Consider the following 22,431-nt stretch of genomic DNA (forward strand, 5'->3'; position numbering starts at 1 on the left):
GCATAGTTAGAGAACAGATGGAAGCCTCAATTAAGCTGGAAATTATAGTGAAAGCTCAAGGAACAGCACAAGGACAACAGATTGCACAGCAGGACTTTCACATTAGTAGTAACAGCTGATGTACACGAGCAGTGAGTAATAATGGGGTTTTTCCTACAGTGGAGAACTTTGGTCTTCCAGCATCTAGCTTCTGACTTGCTGAAGAACTCTCTGCATTCCAGCTGGATTTGACTGGATTACATAAAGATCATGCTCTGCTCAGCCAAATGGGAAATACAGAAACCATAACAGTTTACTTTGACTTACCATCCAATTATACACCACTCAAAAAAAAACAACCCCACCAACTTCATCACCATAAAAACTTCAGAAGAAGAAAAAAATGTACATTACAGCAATATCATCAGGGTTGGCAGATGGTGTAAAAGTACCATCATCCTTGACGTTGAAGAGGAACGCAATGCTGAAGGAGCAGCTGCCTATTGGAATAGCTATTAAGTTACTCCAATCAATACGGAACGCTGTCCATCAAAACCAGGGAGGGGAGTCTACAGACTTGATATGAAAACTAGGTGTGCTGATAAGAAAAAGAATGTTTGATCCAGATGCGCTGAAATACCATCTAACACCAGCAGCAAATATCAGGAGAGAAATTAATCCTGATCTTAGAGATATACCAGCAGGAATGGTACCACAGCTGCAGCTGTCTGAGGTAGCAATGAATACACCTGTTAAAGGCCATTTTAAGTCTTTAAACTCACAAAAGGTTTTGGCAACGAAATAAGCCCTTATAGGGCAAATTGAGAAAGCCCAGCGCGCGCTGCTTTGTCACGCAGTTAGGACAAGGGACTGGATAAATCACTACGCTTTAGCTAAAGGTTTGTAAGAAGTGCTCTATTTCAAATTTAATAAACTCAAATCATTTTCAGTTTCAAGAAGCTGAGAAAACTGAAAACAATAAAAGGAGAAAGTAGAAGATGGTCAAGAAAGTGACTGAAATGACGAGAGAGGTATGAGCTATAAAAACAATAGCACAGCTTCTTACAGAAGAAATCAGACCTCAGGCAAATCCTGAGTGAATGGTTTATAACCTTACTGTCTACTGATTATATGCACTTATAAAAACTTGACATGTGTAATTTTTTTTTTTAGGGAGGATCATTTTAAAGTCTTCCTTGTGAGTTAATACTGTAAATAACAAAACTAGAAAAGGATTAGTAAGTACATTTCTGCTTAACAGAAATATGTTTCTAAGCAACTCAGTCACAGAGAGATGAGAACTTTGGCTTGCTTGAGACTACATGAAAAATGTATAGAAATAAGGCTACATAAACAAGCAGCAAAACAAAGCCTGCTGATAAATGCAAATGAAACACAAGGTATACATAAATATCTCCTTCCTCTCTGGATTCCAGAACAACTAACCACCTAACCTTGGCTACACTGTGCATACATAATAAAAAACACCTGCCCCATGTGTTAAGGTAGCCAAAATTTATGTTTCTGTGTTTTAAATCAGTTTTGATCAGCACCTAGAAGCAACAGAAGGACACTAGACTAGCAAAATAATGAAAATTCCTGTTGCTTCTTCCTAAACACCTCATTTTGAATGTACTGGGGACAAAATAAAAGGACTAGCGAGCTGAAGATTTGACTTACTTTACAGATCTGGCAGTTGTAACTGCAGCAGGAAGCATATTTCCATGTATTTTTTTTAAAACTCACATGCAATGCCTAGTAGGCCAAGACATTTACCTTGATTTTATTGAAAAAAAAAAGTGTTTAAGTCATTCTTAAAATCCTCTATAGTAATTTCAAGGATTATCTTTAAGGGTAACCCAAGTAGGTGGTGATTAACAGACGTTATGTATCAATCAGGATAAGAAAGTTTAATGTAACGTCAAAAACACAAGGGAAAGGAATCTTCTCAACTTCCCTTATGCATTCAACTATTCAGAATTCATAGAAAAAAGTACACAAACACAGATGGCTCACAGATTACTGTGACAATGATGGATGATAACTACAGTTACTTCTTTCAGAGGCTACGCAGATGAAAGCAAGATCCTCCATAATGAAAAACAAGAGGAGGTTCATCACAGCAAAAAAAGGACAAGAGCAAAGAAATTTTGTAGCACGAAACTAGTTCCTAAATAATGAAACTGATTTAGGGCACTCCCATTGATGGAGCTATTTTCTTAAGTTTTTATAGCGAAATCATTCTATTAGTAAGTAATAGAATATAATGCTTATTGAAAACCAATGGAAGTTACCAGCTTTATATCCTCAGCTCTGTGATATGAAGAAATAAAAACTAGGAACAGGTCCAAAAAGCTAAACCACAATCTACTCATTAACTCCCTAATTCCACAGTTTTTCTTTTTATTGCAAAGCGCTATGTTCACACAATTCTAAAGCAGTTAACAGTTGGTCTGGCTCTAGAATCTGAATACATGCAGATATGAAATGCAAGCAATTTCAATAACCATATTAGCCAACAGTAATTCATTTCTAGTATGGATGTAGCAAAATTGTCATTCAACTTAACAGTACCATATAAACAGATTTCAGTTTGGGAATTTGTGGCCTGTGGCAGCAGAAACTCCTAGATTTAAATTGCCAGGCTTCACGAAAATAGCAAGATGCACCCCTCAACCACTTCATATGTAAACACAGCAAACTCAAGTAAAAACTCTAAGGATCAGAGCAGAAATAAATGCAAGTTTTCAGCCAGCACCTGCTGCCCCACCAGCCAGTCCTTGTCTCACCCAAGGAAAAGCTGGCAGGCCAGATAGATTAGTTTTGAGGACCAGATGCAGGCTGTCAGCTATCAAACAGGCAACCCTGACTCACAATAATAAGCTGTGTTTCTGTAATCAGCTCCATTTGCATCTGAGTCAAGGATTATTCATTTGCAAGTAGGGGTATCTTCCCAGCTGTATTTACATGGGTACACACTACATATTGTTGAGTCCACATTCTAAGTCCCAAAGCAAATTTGCCCCGACTTTACATGAACTTTCTGGCAGTCTATTAGTCAGCTTTACATAATGGCACATAAATAGCAGTAAATAATCATAAATGAATTGTACACTTAGCAAGCAATTCATCAGTTTAAAAAAAAAATCTATCTTTACATTCAAATGACTATTTGCCACAGATATCCAAGAATCCATTCTGAAGTGAAAACTGCATTTGATAAAAGTACCTGACAAAGATAAAATTATTGTAGGAATAGACTACAGTCAGGTAAGCACTACCATATAAAGCCTCAAATTATTCTTTTTTATACATATGTACATATTATTTATATATTGTACTACAATATATTCATATATGTAGTTTCACAAACATTTTAACAGTTTTTTGTTGTTAATTAAATGACTAACCAAGTATTTCTATTTGCACAAATCCTGTGGGAAGGATCACCCTTACCCATTCAAATTTACAGTTGCAGTAGTTAATCAAGTATTCTAGACATATTAAACACTTAGGTGGCAAAAGTTTGGCAACAGAATATAGTTGATTTACAGATAATATGTTTATTATTAAGGCAATAACCATTTCAGAACAGAATATAACTTCTCTCAAATGTATTTTTCCCTGCGGCCAGAGGAATCTTTAATGATTCCACAACACTCCTGCTATGCAGTGCACAAATTTTAACATAGTAAGTGACGTTGCAACAACAACAAACAAAAATCAATTGATCTGTATCTCATTCTATCTAGATTTTGTAATTGTGCTCCTTCTCTATGCACCACAATCAACTATAAGGGAGAAGACACCAACCACTGGTTTAATAATATTATACTACATAATACTACATATAACTTACTTTCCCTTTTGCCAGTATATAAGGAATTTTCTTTAGAACTGGATGGGGGACCATGACGGACATAATTAAATGTTAAATTATATGTTATTCTTAACATCTTCATGAATCAGAAAAGCTGACTTGCACTAAAGAGTCTTACCCTTTCTAAACCTGACACTAAAATATGTATTTACTGCAAAAGTGGTATTTAGTATTTATTTTTCATTATAAAAAACTATTTCAAGTGAGGCCATAAGGCAAAATATTTTACTTTCAAAAAAAGTAGACTAATTGTTTAACCTTTTATTACTGATACACATCTGACAAGATGACACTTCAATATTAAGTTAACATGGTTTCCTCTGCAGTATCAAACAAAAATAATTCAAAGAAAATGCTAATTAAGACATTATAAGCAGCTGATAATCAAAGTAACCTTTCCCTGACCCACATTAGGATAAGAAAACCCAGCAACAGAAGGCACTTAGGCTAGAGTCTGACCCATTTTCTCTAAAGCTTCAGAAGTAGCTGCAGAAGCTAGGAAGTTAAAAAGAAAAATTTAGTGCTAAAGCAAATTAAGGTTGTAACTTAATTCAACACCTTTCCATTGACAAAAAAAAAATTGCTCTCAAGAGGATTGAGTGTTGCCAGTAATTTAAAAACTGCAAATCCTGCAGTAATCACACCAAAATTTTGAAGTGAACTGAAGAGTTCAGGAGTTAAAGAAAAAGGGTCTTTAAAGTTCATGACTAAACTTCTTTTTCCTTTCTGAATTTTAATTTAAGCACAATAGTAGCACAGTAAGATAATCATGTATGTGATGTAAATGTTTACTATACTCTGGCAGAAACCTGCCCTTAACTGTAAGTTATTCACATTTTATAAATTCCCAGATCAGACTGTCTTCCTAATACATATGCATGATCCATACAGCTGTATTCACAATGACCTGACTAATAGCATGCAAACTGACAAAGGGTATTACAAAAGCAGGATAATAAAGCACAACAAGTTATTCCTACTACCCTTCCCCCACCATGCATTTTATGCTTTGTGTTCTTTTACACTTACCATGCCCTCAAAGCCAACTCTGTAAAGGTTTTTAGCACCATTGTCCCAAAGAACATATGCTGCACTGTGAGGACTCGAAGCACTCCAATCTTGGATTTCAGTTACCTATTCAGTTTTAAAAATAAGAAAATTATCTCTAGAACAAAGACTTAGAAGCCCAATTTGAACTTAAAACCTTACTAATCTCTTCAGGATAATTCAAGGTACAGTTGCTTTACTGAATTTAATAAAATGTATTCTGAAGATGTTTTCTGTTTGATACAAATGTTTTCTAGGTGTCTTAATATGATGGCAGCCTGAATATATACTTTGTAGGACTACTTTTCTTTTGCATATTTGGTAGGTTATCCAACTACATAAGTAAAGAACAAATTCTGAACTGTAAAAATTTATGTTATGATGCTTTGACATGTTCTTACTAGAAGCAACATTTAACTAAGAAAACCAGGATGGTAACTATTTTAATTACTTCAATATGTCTGGTTTATCCTGCATTACCCTGGTGGCAGTGCACTATGTTAGGCGACAGAGTTTTAGTTCCAAAGCCAATCTGTTTAACAGTACAAAAGTGAAAAGGACTTTCCCGGACATTTCAGAAATCATGAGGCCATGCATCAAATTCTGAAAACACTTCCATTATTCAAAAAAATAAATTTCCAGAAGTTGTCTTTATTCTTATTTATATTTAAAAACTATCCACCATCTGCTTTTCCCATTAAAAACATTTACATGCATTTAGACATGTTTTCAGCTGGCAAGTAATCCCACTAGTTCAAGTTTAGTACACAAGCAGACAATGCAGGATAAGACTCATTTTGCAAAGTTTCAGAGATTTCAAAATACCTTGCTAAATTCAGAGCAAGGGGTAAATAATAAAGATGAAAAAAGCTGCATCTGAATATCCCTTGCTTTAGGAGATTTAAATTTATTACTTCCTCTCAATAAAATCTAAAATCCCCAAAAGTCCTAAAGCTTCCATAAATGTTTAGGATATTAAACTGGCTAAATATCTTAGTCAGGAAATTTTCACTGTCTTTTAAATGCTGCTTAAGTGTACTAAAAATAAATGCAACAAAAAACACCAGTTCACCAAGATGGAAGGGCATCCAATTCTCCTAGAACACCTCACATTTGGTGATAAAAGTCATAGTATATTTTACAGTCCCTGCTGTGCATTCATTATTTCTGAAGGTAAATGTAAGTTGTAAATGGAAAATTTGCAAAGGTTGTTATTAATAACGTATCATTCTGTGTGATTTTCAATAAATCCAAATATTTTTATTATACAACAAATCAAAACCACTCATATAATGTCCTAAGCCAGTAATCTAATATCAACCACCAACACTTGCAACATTTTTCATTTTCAACTGGAAAAGACCCTATAATTATTAGAAAAAAAAAAATCCAGGGTGCAAGCACTGAAAACTAAGAGCAAGAGATACACAAACATGCTGCCTCACAAGCAGTAAGACTACAGGACGCAGTGATGACCAGAAAGGTCTATTCTTGAGAGCTTTTTATACCAGCTCTCTAGTAATGCTACAATGTGCCCAAGACCTTAATGTTGTTACAAGCCAGTCTTAAACCAAACAACCAAGACAAAAATTTAGTAGTTTTAAGAATATTGTGCTGGTATTATAAAATTTATATTAAAATAAAAAAGAACTAGTCATAGTATACATCCCTTCCTCTTTCAAAATGCTTGAACATTACAGAATACGATTTCAAAATGTCCAGCAAATTAAAATGGTAACTTTTATGATTATGTTTTTATTCTACAGTTAGAAAGGCTACTGAGACCATTACATTAGCATGCAGAAGTGCATCTTGTTATTTAAACCATTTTTTTTTACCTTTCCTCTACGCCCATTGCCACCATCTTGATCTTCCCATTGCCAGTCAACTCCTCGCACCACCCTGGCACCTGCAAAGATTCCTCTTGCTGTAATTTTCTTGGATTTACGGCGAGACTCCAACAATACCCTGAAGTTATTAAAAGAAGAACCCACAAATGTCAAGATGATAAAGAAGGTCCAAAACAAATCTTTGGGGATGGGAAGGAAAGAGAACATCTTGAAACAAAAATAATCCCACAAATGCAGATATCAGTGCCTTAATTGCATCCATTCAATCTCAGTTCAAACAGCAGCCCACAGGATAAAAAAGCCATGATCTTCCTAGATCTGATTTATTGTATGTTTATAATTAGATTTTAATTCTAATTATAAAGTCTTCTCCAGACATCCTATTACCAGCAATAATCTTGTAATCATTTACATACAGATCTGTACTCATATTATTAAAATCATTAAAAGAAAGTCATATAAACAACACATTTCTGTTTCTCTTAGATGCACCCTGACCTGAAATTGCCCTGCCATTTTTATTCAAAATTATGTTATTAAGTAAGAGCTACTACATCTTTCCCCTCCATATCTCAGTTTATTTTCCACATACTTCTTATAGAATATCTTGGCAAATTCAATTCAATATATGAACATCCTTTTTTTCAGTCGTAATACGTTCTTTTTCCAAAGCGAACCTCTTCTTTCCCTCTGGCTCCAACAGAACTGAAGTAGATAAATACAAACTGTTCTGTTTGGGCTTAACTCACAAGTAGAAACAAAGAGAAACATTTTCCTGCCTTTTCAATCATCTCAAAAGCCACCAGTTGGCATGCAACCAGATTTCTTACTTCATGCCAGGAATATGTTGCCAGACAAAAGTATTTTTCAGCTGAAATTCTGAATGTTTCCTGACCTCTTCAGGAAGTGTATCACCCTCCTGCTAAACTTTTAACATCCAGCAGATGGCAGACAAGGAGAAAGTTAAACTGTTACTGCAAACAGCACACGAAAATATTAGCCATTTTAATCTAATATAAAAGAGTGACAGAAACAGTTATGTTGTTTAGAGCAGCATTTTAGAAAGATCTCAACACCTACAAAACAGACAAAAACCAGCATGCACTACTTTGGTATACTGCCCATATGATATCCCAGACCTGAGAATAAAATAAGTAGTTAATGTTTCCTTCATCCAAACATCCTTAGACACCTCTTGCCATCTACCCTAAGAAATACCCCTCAAATTCAATAGCACTGCTTTGCCTTTTCCTCCTCCCTCAAACAGTTAACTTTAATCAATTTTTCTCAGATAAGCTCAATCCAATAGAAACAGCTCCTTGGCAGATGAAGTTGCCTTTTAGATAAGAGTTGCAAAACAGAACTCAATGGGAGTAAACAAAGATAGGGGGAAAGTGACAAGATGCAGAAGATTTCCTGCAACTCTGTATATTTCATACAAAGTATCTCCAAAACTAAAAATTATGCTTTATACACTAAAAATTATGCTTTATACACCAGAACACACCACTGGAAACTACAAAGGAAACTTCACCTTGAAAGAAGAAAAGTCTGGCAAGCATTCTCAAAAGCAATGAGATTTTTAAGAAAGAAAGAAAGAAAGAAATAGAAAACCAGGTTTGTATTTTGTTACCTATTCTCTATTAATTACACTAAACCAGCACTTGCATTCAACTTAATGTTCTAATACAGAACAAGAGTTAGAATTAAGACGCGAGGCTTATGATACCTATTTGGTACCTAGATCTGCTGGTATGAATTACTTTTTGGTTAAACCGAATGACCTGGGCATTTGAGCCATAGTTAAGCTTCAAGGCAAGCGTCAGAGAAAAACACAGTCCCTACAACACACAATACAAAAACTCAGTTCGTGGGCTCCAACCACTTTCCTTAACTGTAAGAGCACTAATAAAAGCACATAACAGAATCATAACTTATTTGTCAACTTTGCTTCTCCAAGAAGAGGAAATAAATGTCATACACATGCCATATTTAACTGAGTACCATAGCTAACAAAAAAAAGCTTCCAACGATTTAGTAAAAGAACATTCTGGAGAGTTATCAGAGTTGTTACCACAGCATGTAGCCTTTACACAATGCTTTACCATAGCTATCCAAGTATTTAGTAACAGGCAAATATCACTGTTCTCACTTAACCGGCACATAAATCATGACAGAGAGGGGTTTGGATTTAGACAAGTTATTCGAATTCAAGAACATAAGAACAGCTATGCAAGAACACACTAAATGCCAATTTTGTTCAGAGTTCTTCATTGGGAGACAATAATAGATGCTTAAGAAAAGAACATGAAAACCAAGGCAAGGGTAGAACAACCCTTCATAGCCTCTTTTCTCTGCTTTCTGTAGTGAGCAGTTTAAGCAGTTCAAGTCAGAGGTTTTGTCTCCAGATCATTCTGGTTTTTGTAGTCCACAAGAAGAGTATCTTCCCTCAATCTGTCTACACCTTTTTTGAACCCAATTAAAGTTTCACATTCAGGAATTCACTGACAAATCATTTTGTGATTACACATTGTGTAAAGATAACTGCCTTCATTTTAAAATCTATTTTATGACAACACAAGAACTAGGAAGAATGCAATGAGGTTAAAAGAAACTGAATGTTCATATACTAACCTTTTCCTCTGTGGCTTTCTTTCTAAAATGTCCATGTTTTCCAGTCTCCAAAGATCTGTTCTATCTACCCTCCCTCACAAAGAGGGATAGAGCCAGTAACAGAATCTACACCTCAAGCCACTGTCTTATCTAATCCAAGTTTCAGTAACCAAACCTGCAGTTTAGAAGTTAACCACAATTAACTGTTCCTATTTAATGTTATGAGGGGAAAAAAAAGTACATTTTACCTTTCACTTCCTGGTGTGGTAATTCTGTAAAAACGATGCCTCAAGTGATGTTTGTCCCCGTGATAGCAAACTGTGCACAAGTCGTAATTTGTGCATTCAGCACATTTCCATCGGATGCCAATGATGGGTTGCTGTCGACAAGTATCACACATAGTCCCATCATGCTTGATACCTGTGGGAGAAGAAAAAAAAATACTAAGAACTTTGCTGCATCACTACACAGATTTCCTTTGCACACCACTATAATTTGAAACCCAATATTAAAAAGTTAACAATAAAGAAGAGCTACTAGTGATACCCTACCAGCCTAAATGACAGAGGGAAAGATAATGGACTTTGTCTCGTATCTCCAGTTGTCAGTCTGTTCCCGAAAGGTTTTATCTTTCCTCAGCTCAAAAAGCTGAAAAAATATGTATAGGGTTTTTTTCTGTCTATACAAATCAGAGAAATAAAACAAGAAACCCTTAAACTACAAGTTAAGGGGTCAGAAATGCATGTATCAAAATATACAGGCAACCTGGAATTTTATCTCTGGATTAAGACTATCAACCTTATACCACAAAGGCTACTACGTTCAACTGTGCCTGACAGTTTGAAAATCATTGGTTTGATTTACACATTTTGTACAGTGGAAAACGATAAGTGCTTATCTCTATCCTTTTTTATATAGGAAAAAATTAAGTTCTCTTGGACAGACGCCATTAGCTTCATGAAAATCTGTTACCATTTTTTAAGCGTTTTACTGCTTTGTATGTTGGTTTTCTGTAAAATAATGTGCCAAAGACAGGCCAGATGTAACCCACCAGCATGTGCTCTGCCCAGCCTTCCATAAGAACTGGGTTCTCAAGACTACTTACTCCTACAGCCTTGCCAAGCTACAGCAGAGTGAAAGTGACCAGTCACAGTTTCCATCCATGCATTCTGAATACAGTGAACAGCCACAGATTTATTTTTTAAAAAATTCAAATTCTGCTGCTGTTTGGAAAAAAATTGAGCAATAGAAGAGAAGCACTGGCATTCAGTCTGTAGCACAAGATAAAAATGAGCACTAAAAGGTTGGAGTAACACAGAATTTTCCCAATCACCCTTAAAAAAACAGCCAAAAAACTAGATCACGCTGAAATTAGTGAGGAAAAAGAATGTGTTTTGTCCCCTCCAGACGGGATGCTTTTGGAAATGACTGCCAAATTCACTATAAACCTATTAGTCACTTGCATCCAACAGCTGACCCACCAGCAGTGAAGAAAAATCAACAGTTGGAGATACAAAAGTGAAGGAAATGCCTTCCTGTCTGATCATTTCACAGAATCACGTAATAGCTGAGGTTGGAAGTAACCCCTGGAAATTGTCTACTCCAACCATGACTGCTCAAAGCAGGGTAAACTAGAGCCGGTTGCCAAGGACCAAATCCAGTCAGGTTTTGAGCACATCCAAGAATGCAGACTCCACAATCTCTGGGCAGCCCGTTAGTGTTCAGTCATCCCTATAGCAAAAATATTTCTTCTTATGCTTAAGTGGAAATTCCTGTATTTTAATTTGTGCCTGTTGTCCTTTGTCATGTCATTTTACACCACTGAAAAGAGCCTGCCTCCATCCTCTTTACGACCCCCATCAGGTATTTATATAAACCGATAAGATCCCCCTGAGCCTCCTCCAGGCTAAAGACTACCAGATCCCTCAGCCTCTACTCATACCAGATGCCTTAAGATCCCTTAAAACGCATTTGCAACCCTTCACTTGACACACTCAGCATGTCCCTGCTCTTTTGCACTGGGGAGCCCAGAACTGGACACAGCACTCCAGCTGTGGCCTCACCAGTGCTGAGTGGAGGGGAAGGATCGCCTCCCTCTACCTGCTGGCAACATTTCTCCTAATGCAGCCCAGGATACCACTGTCCTTCATAGCCACAACGGCACATTGCTGGCTCATGGTCACTTGGGACACCCAAGTCCTTTCCTTCAAATCTGCTTTCCAGCCACTTGTCCCCAGTTTGTACCAGTTATTCCTCCCCAGGTGCAAGACTCAGCCTTTCCCCTTGCTGAAGTACATTAGATACCTGCTGGCTCATTTCTCCAGCCTGTCAAGGTCCTTCTGAATGCCAGCAAAATCACCTTGTGTATCACTTCTCCTAACCAAGAGGTCTTCTCACTCCATCCTCTTCCAACCTTGATTATAAACCTATTTAGGAAGATTTCTGGCCTCATGATTAAAAAATTTCCTGATGCACAAACACTGGAATAAATATTTAGTTAAGGCTAGAAAAAGCAACACATTTGGATCAAAGACTGCACATAGCACCACAGAGATCTGAGCACCTCTTCAGGACAGCCAAAGATAGCCTTCAGTGACAACAAAAACCCTGAAACCGGTGACATTATACTACATGATCACAGCAATTCCTGAAGTGGTTTATGACTAAGGTGGTATCCATATCTTGACCATGAAGTCTGTGCTGAAATTCTGAAGGTCTGGCACAGACAAGTCCTATAACCTATAACATTATTTACCAACTCCAAATACCAGACAACACACTTCATATACCAGAATTGTACTTTTCAACTAACCTTCTACATTTAAAAAGTATCTGCTGTCTGGTATCAACAACTAAAAAAGCTATTTTTCTACAAAGCAAGAACTTGGAAATCACCCATACATTTTTCTCCCCACACACAACTCCACTGATGACCTTGTTCCCAACATGGAGAATTTTCTCCTTGATGTTAACCATCTTTCTTGTTATGTACGCTGAGGCTTTGACATCTGGTATCTGTTGCTTACCTGTAACACTCAAAAAGATAGTATTAGCTATGATCTTGTGGTGGCTACCTCACTGCTATGAATTGTATTGAACCATTTACTACTTTTTTGCTAGTCTTCAAGAGCAGGTGCATTAAAATGGCTCAGACAACCTGTTACTGTTTTGTTCCCTTGCTTGAAACGTCTAACTAGTTATGGTGCTTAGGATTGAGGGGTGGTACTTGGTTTGGGGGTTTGTGTTTTTTTAATTGATTGCTAAATTGATATTTCACATAGAAACAGAGTAGTTACAGATCTTTGCAATTTTTTTAATGGTTGCTGAACTTCAGAGAAGACAGTTTGCCAAGGATCATATTTATTCTGGACCAAGGACATGGGTGCTGCAGGATTCTTCAATTTGTCCAAGCAGCAGGAAAGAGGACAAAAGAGAGGTTATAATCATAAGTCATGTAATACAAAAGTAGGTCATCTCACAGTAAACTTAAATAAAAATACTTCTAGCCAGTGAAGCAAAAGCTGCTGTGGAAAAACTCAGAAAAACTTCCTCAGGAAAGATGAAGAAAAAAATACACAAACATGTTTGACTCAAAAGTCACTTTACTGACTACAGTGTCTGGGACTTAAGAGAACAGTGCATGTCTGTATTTGGAGTCTCTCTCTCACAGACCCCTAAACATCACCCTGATAGATATAGCTTTTCTTCATCCCTTCCCTGACACACGATTCCAGCAGCAACACCCACTTCAGTGCATGCCTCACCTGATCATGCTGCTCTATTCTTTCCATTACGCCAGCAAAAGGTTTTTTGTAGAGTTGAGCTGTAAACTTGATCAAGAAACATACCCAGCTGAAAAACAGCCAGGAGGAAAAATATTCAGCTGGACTGGTTTCCCAATCCCGTTCTTTGTGGTGCCACACAACACTGCTGGCACAACAAACGAAGCATTGCAGGGCAGGAGCACACGCAAGTAATCATGTTACAGAATGTTTAACCATTGCACTAGAGATCTGGAGGAAGAAGTAAATTTGTATGCCTCTAGTGGCAGTGGAGTAAGAGTTAACCTCATCTCCTAAAAAAAGATGCTAAAACAAGGTGCTACTACTGGATCACAAAGTCTGATAGCTAAACTCTTATTTATGTCCATAACACAAACAAATTGAACTATTTAAATCAACAGCATTTTTCAAAGAAGATTGAAAGAATATTTACGTTGAACTAGATATTATAGGTACTTACGTGTGGCAGGTTGACCATGGCTGGCTGGCTGCCAGACATCCACCCAGCCACTCTCTCACTCTCCCGCCTCAAGAGGACTGGGAGTGAAAATAAAATGAAAAAGCTCGCAGGTTGAGATGAAAGTGAGATCACTTACCAATTACCATCACAGGCAAAGCAGATTTGACTTGGGGAAAATTAAAACCATTGCCAAAAAAAAAGAGGATGGTGAGAAAGACAAAAACTAAAACACCTTCTCCCTACACTTCCCCTTCTTCCCAGACTCAAATTCACTCCTTCATTCCCAACTCTTTGATCTCCCTGCTTCTCCCCACGGGAGACAGAATTATAGAACTACCTCTGTTGGAAAAGACCCTTAAGATGATGAAGTTCAACCATTAACCTAACACTGCCAAGTCCACCACTAAACCATGTCCCTAAGCACCACGTCTTTAAGACTTTTAAATACCTGCAGGAATGGTGACTCAGCCACTTCCCTGGGCAGCCTATTCCAATCCCTGGCAACCCCTTCAGTGAAGAAGTCTCAGTGATGATGGGAAATGAGGGGTTATGGTCAGTCCACAACAGGTCTTCACGCTTTTCCCCTGCTCCAGCATGGGTCCTCTCCACAGGCCTCAGTCCTTCAGGAAAATACTGTTCAAGCGTGGGCTCTCCATGGGCTGCAGGTTCCCTTCAGAGCATGTCCACCTGTTCCAGCATGGGGTCCCCCACAGGCTGCAGTGTGGATACCTGCTCCACTGTGGCCCTCCATGGGCTGCAAGGGGACAACCTGAATCACTGTGATCTCCATCTACTTATCACCATCTACTCACCAAAATACAGTACTGAGGACCCGATGCTGGCACTACACACATTTGGGGAATGACATATTTATAATGTTTCAGACTAGCTCTGCTCTAGCCCAGTGGACTGAACACTCATCAGCATTGAGATTGTATCTTTCAATTTACTTTCACCAAAAAGTAAACCAGTTTGTGTGCTCCAAAACCATTCCATGATGTACAGTGAAGCACAGTACACAGGAACAACCAGGTCAAGTGTAGGCTCTGGAGCCAAACTGAAATCCTGACCTAAACACAACCTGTATCTGTCACATAAATTGCTTCCACTCTTCTAAAGGAAGGCTGTTTAAGAAAGGTTGAAAAACACAAACTTTACAAAGTTTATATTAGGAAAGAATGCATTAATTAAACTACTGAAATACATTAAAGTGCCATAAAAACTTCAGAATTCAAACATCATCCATGCAGCTGGCCCGCTGTGAACTAGAAGAGCACTTTAGTTCTCTAAAATGAGATAATGCAAAAACTAAACCTCTAAAGCGTTCTTCAGAATTTCCTAGGAACAGGCTATTTCAAAATGAAACAGGTTTTGTATCATCCTCCATACTGTACTAAAAAAAAAAGAAACCAGGTAACGAGAAGGGTACTTTCACCATGCCTAATTACTTTTGAATAGCTGCCATTTCCTAATGTCCCTCCAACCCTGGCACACAATAAAATGCAGTACTCCTGATCTCCACTTGTCATTAACTTTTTTCCTATTTCCATTTCATATTTGTTTCCTACCTTTATGTCTCTGCCTCAGTTATTTTCACTTTTGCCATCTATTCCCAAATCTTCCCTGGATTACCTAGCCCACCATTCCTCTGTCACCACTCATTTATACATCAATTTTACAGCCTTTGCCTACAAGTTTTTAAAACCCATGCTCGCTCTTAAAGCTGTGAAAGGAAACAGAAGCAGTGTTGCTCCAATTGCTATTTGAATGTTTCAAATATCTCTGTTGCATTAAAGATTGTTGTCAAAGGTGGCGATATACAACTGTCCAATAAAAAGAACATTTAAACAGGAAAATAAGATGTACAAGGGGTGTCCATACCATTCACTGTTAATCGCAGCAAAAGTCAGTAGTGATTTCAGTCACTTCTCAGAACCAACAAAATCTGGTTTCCAATGGACTCATTCTCTAGAGAATTCTAACAAGCCAAAATCCTTTTGTATCATAATGACAATACTACCATCAGGCAAGGGATATCAGAAACTACTTAGAAAACCGATTCATTTACACCCCAATTTAAAAAGCAATCCCAACATTTCCTTCTTCCCATTCTTCCACTCGAGATAATTTTTACACTATGGCCAGACTCCAGGCAAACTAAAACCAAAAAATTCTTACAGATTAACCAGATTCTGACAAATTGTGTGAAAACTCAAATCAGTGTCCCCACAAGCATAAATAATTTATTAAATAACCTGTTTGGCAGCAGCCAGACGACTAATTGTTATATACAAGAGATGCCAGACTTGCCAAAGCATGTGTCCTATCTGGTAAGGGTATCACAAGACATATGAGGAGGGAAGGATTATTGTGTAGGAGACATGGGGGAAGGGCAGGAAGAACAAAGGACATGTTTATAAAAAAACCCGCCACACCACACCACCAGGCTTTCCAAGTACCACTGTTCATGAAGATATTAGAATTTTTTTTTTTACTTGTGAGGGGTTCTGTCAGTATTTACAAATAGCCACTGAAAAAAAAATCTTGACTAAGATAATTTGTCTTAAATGACACTTGATGTGCTAAAAGCACAAACAAATACATAGGATAACTCATCCAAGGTGCTCTACCTTTTAAAATGTTCCAAAATATATGACTTCATGATGATTTATGCAACTCTTCAGGTTACAGAAAACTATTAATACAAGTACAGAAAGCCATCCTGACACCTAAATTTTCAGTATTAGCAGAATACAGCACACAGAGCTTTTCACGCCACACAGATGCTCACTCTGTGGGGACAATTCCACAACAAGATTCTATTTCCTGACCCCAGCCTCTCCACCAACTCCCCTTATTCAAACACAGTGGAGTAAATATCTTAAGCAGGAAAACAACGTTGTTACTTTGAACAACCATATAAAAGAGGAAACGGATGACAAACTAATTTTTGCCTAAGCTTTGTAGAAAGCAAATCTTCAGAAAGAATAAACACAAAGTTTCTGTAATGATCATGAGCATTACGTGAACATAGTCAGGAGTACTCTCTACAAACACGCTACTGTACAGCCTTTACCTTTGGCAAAAGACTGCCTTCCCTTCTAAATATAAAGCTTGGGTTTATATACTTTTAGCTTCTGTTCAGCAACTCAGAAGACTACTCCTTTCCCTTCCTTTTCCACAACACTACCAGAAAAAGGGATCCCTCAAGACTCTAGATCCTGGCAAAAGGCTACTTTACAGGAAGACCAGGACTTATTTACAAGTAATAAGGCAACCACACTGCACTGCTAATCTATCACATCCCACTACTTATGCCACTTAGAGGAGAGGACACTTTAGTTAGGTCCTGTGTAGTTGTCTCCTAACTGAAATTTCCTTTCTTTTCAGATTCTTAGTGATTAGTAAAAATTGCTCTCAATCACTCTGTCTTTCTTAAAGAAACACTGGCCAATGTAAATATGATCACCACTGGGCAGCTAACACAGCTAGCTTGATAGACATAAACAAAACAAAACTTCCTATCACAAGTCATTCATTACCCAGATGACCACATCTGGAGCAAACAGCTTAGAAGAGATACTTTATGTAAATCATTGATGACTTTTTATTTTAAAGACAGTCCTAAAAACTTAGTACTCAGGCTATTTAAGATTTAGAAAAAGTTAACAGACTCACAATGCTGGTAATAGCCTACAACCATTAAAATACAATACATCATTAAGCCTATGAAACATTTTTCTGGCATTAAAGGCACATACATATATATATGCACACATACATGTATGAAACTCAGGGTTTGGGTTTTATCTGGGGGTTTTTTTGGTAATAGAATGAGCTTCAAACATTACTTCTATAACACAATGGGTTCCTGATGCATCACTACTGTTTCTGGCTGCACAGGCCTCAAACTCACGAAAGAAGCACCTCTGGCTGCAAGCACTGCTTTTAAAAACTTACAATCAAGTCTGGTTTTGAACACCTACTAAAAATAATTCCCAGCAACAAATAATTTAGTTTTGCTTTCTATTACTCTATTTTTATATTTATTATCACTATAAACTTACAATCTTGTTGGGACTGTAGATTTATAAACCTGATAAATTTTTTGCATTTTAAGCTCCAAGAGGCACAATTTAACCCTGTGCTAAGTACCTTCAAACCAAAGCCATCCCATATTTTATAACATTTCATTTCTCAACATCGTTATTAATACAACAGTTAGAAATTCCTGTCACCTAACACCAATTTTCCTGTATCTGTTTATATCAAAATTATCTAAATGCCCCTAGAGATAGTATCAAACTATCATCCAAAGACAGAGTCCTTTATTCTAAAGAATGGATAGTCACTACCATGGAGAAAAATATGTAATTACAAAAAGGTAGAAAACTGAAGAAGGGAAGTGATTTGCCCAAGAATACAAAGTGAATTGGTAGTAAAACCAGAATTTCAGTCCAAATCAACAGCATCCTAATTCCATTAACTTTGCCCTTTGGCTGCTACTGCTGTACAGATTTTGGTTTTACTCTTCCTGGAACCATGACCTCAAAAGTAACTCCCTCCAGCAAAGAGCAACCCTGGGTAGCTCCATGCAGCAGTCCCATCAGGCTGATGCACATGTTGGCCAAAAACCTCAGGAAGAGAAATACCATTGTGCAAAGCCTGAAAACAGCATTGTTTGAGGTTTGGGTTTTTTTTTCCTCCCAGCAATATACATAGTCCTACCTGAAGCAGAAATTAAAATTCTAATACAAAAGTGTAAGTATAACTGAAAATTAGAAGGAATAAAGCAGCAAAAAGCCAACAAAAACAAAAACCAGGGACTTAAAACCGAGTGTTAAGTGTAGGCTTCCAGATGCAATTAACAAGATACCGTCATCTTGCAAATATGTCAAAGCAGCACTAAAATAATGAGCATTCAAGGCTCATATTCAACATTTATGCATGCACTTAACATTTAAGCAGAAGTAGTCCCACTGGTTTCAACAGGACATCAAATGCAGGTAAAGTTTCAAAGCATAAACATCTGCAAGACAAGGGTCGACAACTTGAAAGACTACTCTTAACTTCTTGCTCCAAGGTCCTTTTCAAAAAGATTTTCAGCTCATTTTAATAGCAACTACCCTCCAAAACAACAACCAAAGAAACCAGCCATGAAGCCAGGGGAGAGGAACGTAGTCAGCTACTGAAAAATTAACTCCATCTCAAAGGCTCACCATGCAATGTGTGTTGGTTTTTTTTCTTAGCAACATTTTCATAATTAATTAGAATTAATTCCATTATGCTCTCTTCAAAAGTCTGTTGGCTTCAACACACTGCTATAATTTTCCTTTCTGTAACACTACACATAGCTGGCTCAAAGATGGTCTCTCCTCTCCATCATATTCTAAAGGCATATTCTAAGGCATGTTACAAAAACAGTACATCTAAGTACCAACAAATCAGTCTAATCACTTCATTATTGAAGCAATCCTGCCCGACCCAAAACCACCTCACTGTATTTCTAATGCAACTAAACAACATATTTTTCTGTGAGTTCTCACTGTAAAAACAGGTGCTAAAACGAACACTTCCCTGCAGTGTTTGCAACACTAACACTGCCGCATAATGTCAGTGCAGATCTAAACCCATTGTCCAAACTGACTGAATTTAAAGGATAAACATCGAGCAGCCAAGTAATTAAAAGAAGGAATTAATGTATTTTTTTTCCTCCAGTGCCTTCACTGTTTGACAGCAGGTCTGGCAATACAGATAAAAGGCAACATGCAGATTACAAGACAAAACACTATTTCAACCACCTGATGTAATCTTTAGCAAAAAGGTGCTACACCTCTTTTCTGCAATCCTCCCCGTACTTGACTCAGAATGCCTGTCACCATTTAAAAAAACAACTATGAAACATAAATTCAGGGGGGGGAGGTTAAAAACAAAGCAAAACCTTAAGGTATCATCATCTTGCTTCCCTCCCTCCGCTGCCCCCCACCCCCAGCATACCGTGTGCCTGCTCTCTACGGCATATCACTTTTGCTTTGTCCACCCCTATTTAAAAGTCCCAAGACGACTTCTCCTCGCCACAACTTATTTTAAGTTAGCTTGTACCTATACGTACGCACGCACACATATAAGCACCCACACGCAGCCATGCGGAGGGAGGGGGGCGGGTAGCTGGTTCGTCCCCCCTCCCGAAAAACCGAGAGGGAAAGGCGCACCCCGAAAAGGGAAGGAGAGGAGCAACCCGTCGCCGGGGACCCTCACTCACCCCGCCGCGGGGGCCCCGGGGTGCTGCCCACCCCCCCTCCCCGAGCCGCCAGGGCGCCCCTCGCCCTCGCCCCCCCCCCCCCGCCCCCCCGCTCCCCACTCACCTGTGGGCGCGCTGTCGAGGATGCGGAGGTCGTAGGCCCCGGAGCAGCGGTAGTTGGCGGCGGTGCCGTTGTCCCACACCACGACCACCTCCTCGGGGCTCTCGAAGCTGCGGACGGTGCCCACATGGCCCTCGCCGCCATCCTGCTTCCCCCACTTCCAGTCCGGGCCCCGGACCACCCGGGCTCCGACTCCCTCCACCATCACCCGGTTGTTCCGCGAGCTGCTCATCCCGGCGGCGCCCCGCGGGCCCGGGCCCCGGGGGGGCTGGAGGGGGCGCGCAGCCCGCAGGCGGCGGAGCGGGACCCCGATGGGGACGGCAGCCTCGGGCGCGGGGAGGGAGGACAGGGGCCGCGGGTGCCGGTGCGGCGAGGGAGGGAGGGGAGCGGGAGGGAGGGGGGCAATCCTGACGCGAGGGTGAGCGGGGAGGGGGGAAGGACCCCTCCGACGGGCCGGGGGGACTCGACCGCGGCGGCGGGAGCTGACGGGCGGCAGCCTCCGGCCGACTCTTCTTCTCCTCGCTTGCTCCCTTCCTACCTACCTACGCACCCATCCCCGGCGGCCCCCGCCCGCGCCCCACAGCGGCAAGCCGCCACCGCCGCCGGACCGCCGCCGGACCACCGCACGCCCGCCGCTACATCCGGGAACCGCAGCGGTGAACAGCGGCGGCACCAGGGAGACCGGCGGAGGCCGCCCGCCTCCCCACCCTGCGCCTGCGCCCGCCCTCCGCTCCTCTGCGCAGCCGCGGCGCGGCGGGGCCCGGGGCGCGGCGGGGCGGGGCGGGGCGCGGCGCTCCAGCGCCACCTGCGGGGCCGCGGTGGGCACTGACCCCGCTGCCGCTGCCCCGCCTTCCCCCAACGGGCCGCGGGCCCGCCCCGGTGGAAGCGGAGAAGGGAACAGGGATGTGCTTATCTCTTGCTGGCAGAGCCGCCCGGGGCTGCCCAAGTCGCCAACCCAGCGATTCTTTCTGGGGCTGAGTCCCCCGAGGGCAGCGGCCCCGCCCGGCGCTGAGGTGATTTTGGCGGCAGCGGCAAGGTGGGAGGGCGCCCCTGCCGCCGGGCTTCCCAAGGCCCCTGCTTCCCTCTCCATCCAGGAGAAGTTGCTTGTATAGCCTCTCCCTTTAGTGACAGAGGGATTATCAATTTAATTGATGTGAATTAATTGAACTGTGTGAGGTTTAACAAGGCCAAGTGCCGGGTCCTGCACTTGGGTCACAACAACCCCAGGCAGCGCTACAGGCTTGGGGAAGAGTGGCTGGAGAGCTGCCCGGTGGAGAAGGCCCTGGGGGTGCTGGTCGACAGCTGGCTGAACATGAGCCAGCCGTGTGCTCAGGTGGCCAAGAAGGCCAACAGCATCCTGGCTTGTATCAGGAACAGTGTGGCCAGCGGGAGCAGGGCAGTGATCGTGCTCCTGTACTCGGCACTGGTGAGGCCGCACCTCGAGTACTGTGTTCAGTTTTGGGCCCCTCACCATGAGAAAGACATTGAGGTGCTGGAGCATGTCCAGAGAAGGGCAACGAAGCTGGTGAAGGGTCTGGAGAACAAGTCTTAGGAGAAGCGGCTGAAGTAGCTGGGGTTGTTTAGCCTGGAGGAGGCTGAGGGGAGACCTTAGCGCTCTCTGCAACTGCCTGAAAGAAGGTTGTAGTGAGGTGGGTGTCAGTCTCGTCTCCCAAGTAACAAGTGATAGGATGAGAGGAAACAGCTTCAAGCTGCATCAGGGGAGGTTTAGATTGGATATTAGGAAAAATTTCTTCACTGAAAGACTGGTCAGACATTGGAACAGGGTGCCCAGAGAGGTGGTGGAGTCACCATCCCTGGAGGTGTTCAAAAAACATGTAGATGTGGCACTTCAGGGCGTGGTTTAGGAGACATGGGGGTGTTGGGCTGACAGTTGGACTTGGTGATCCTAGAGGTCTTTTCCAACCTTAATGAGTCTATGATTATCAATTAAATTGTATCAACCAAGTCTTTCCCAATCTCCCTTAGGTAAATTTGTTTTGCGTTTTTCAGTTACTTCTGTGCCCTGAAATCCCATTATCTTTTCAAACTGCAGATGCAAGCCTTGCACGCTATTGAGGTGAGGCTAGTGGGGCTGTACTTCTGTGGCCCAGGAGCTTTTTTAGCTGGTTCTCAGGTACTCCAGTCAGCAAAATGGGGGAATCTGTACCTTCACCTGCCCTTCCCACCTTAGGGTATTGCATCCCTCGCAGATGATGTACCTACACTAACTTTGAGCACACACCTGCAATGCAATTCTTCATAAACTACTCTCTTAGCACTCACAACACTCAAGGGTTTCCTTAAACTCCATGCATCCTGGCTAATCTTACATAGAATATGATTCTTCATTTTTAAAATGGTCCTCCAATTGTTTTCATCTATTTTTAACCATGTTCTGTGTCAACTTTTTAAAAGCATCCATCTTATAGGACAGACAAGTCTAAACCAGGAAAAAAGA

The 22,431-nt window shown here is 40.4% G+C and overlaps 1 protein-coding gene across 4 annotated transcripts in view; it reads right to left on the reverse strand.

Annotated features, from left to right (window-relative positions):
* Nucleotides 1-20,694, reverse strand: part of MIB1 (MIB E3 ubiquitin protein ligase 1) — an 86,293-nt gene extending 65,599 nt beyond the window's left edge. For all 4 annotated transcript variants that reach the window (XM_064442887.1, XM_064442886.1, XM_064442885.1 and 1 more), the window contains exons 1-4: nucleotides 19,977-20,694; nucleotides 9,618-9,789; nucleotides 6,745-6,874; nucleotides 4,889-4,993 (exon numbers count right to left, since the gene is read on the reverse strand). In XM_064442887.1, the coding sequence (XP_064298957.1) occupies nucleotides 4,889-4,993; nucleotides 6,745-6,874; nucleotides 9,618-9,789; nucleotides 19,977-20,205 (636 nt within the window). In that variant the 5' untranslated portion in view covers nucleotides 20,206-20,694. The remainder of the gene's footprint in view (nucleotides 1-4,888; nucleotides 4,994-6,744; nucleotides 6,875-9,617; nucleotides 9,790-19,976) is intronic.
* Nucleotides 20,695-22,431: the final 1,737 nt, after the last annotated feature.

This window comes from Phalacrocorax carbo, chromosome 2 (assembly GCF_963921805.1).
Source record: "Phalacrocorax carbo chromosome 2, bPhaCar2.1, whole genome shotgun sequence".
NCBI lineage: Eukaryota > Metazoa > Chordata > Aves > Suliformes > Phalacrocoracidae > Phalacrocorax > Phalacrocorax carbo.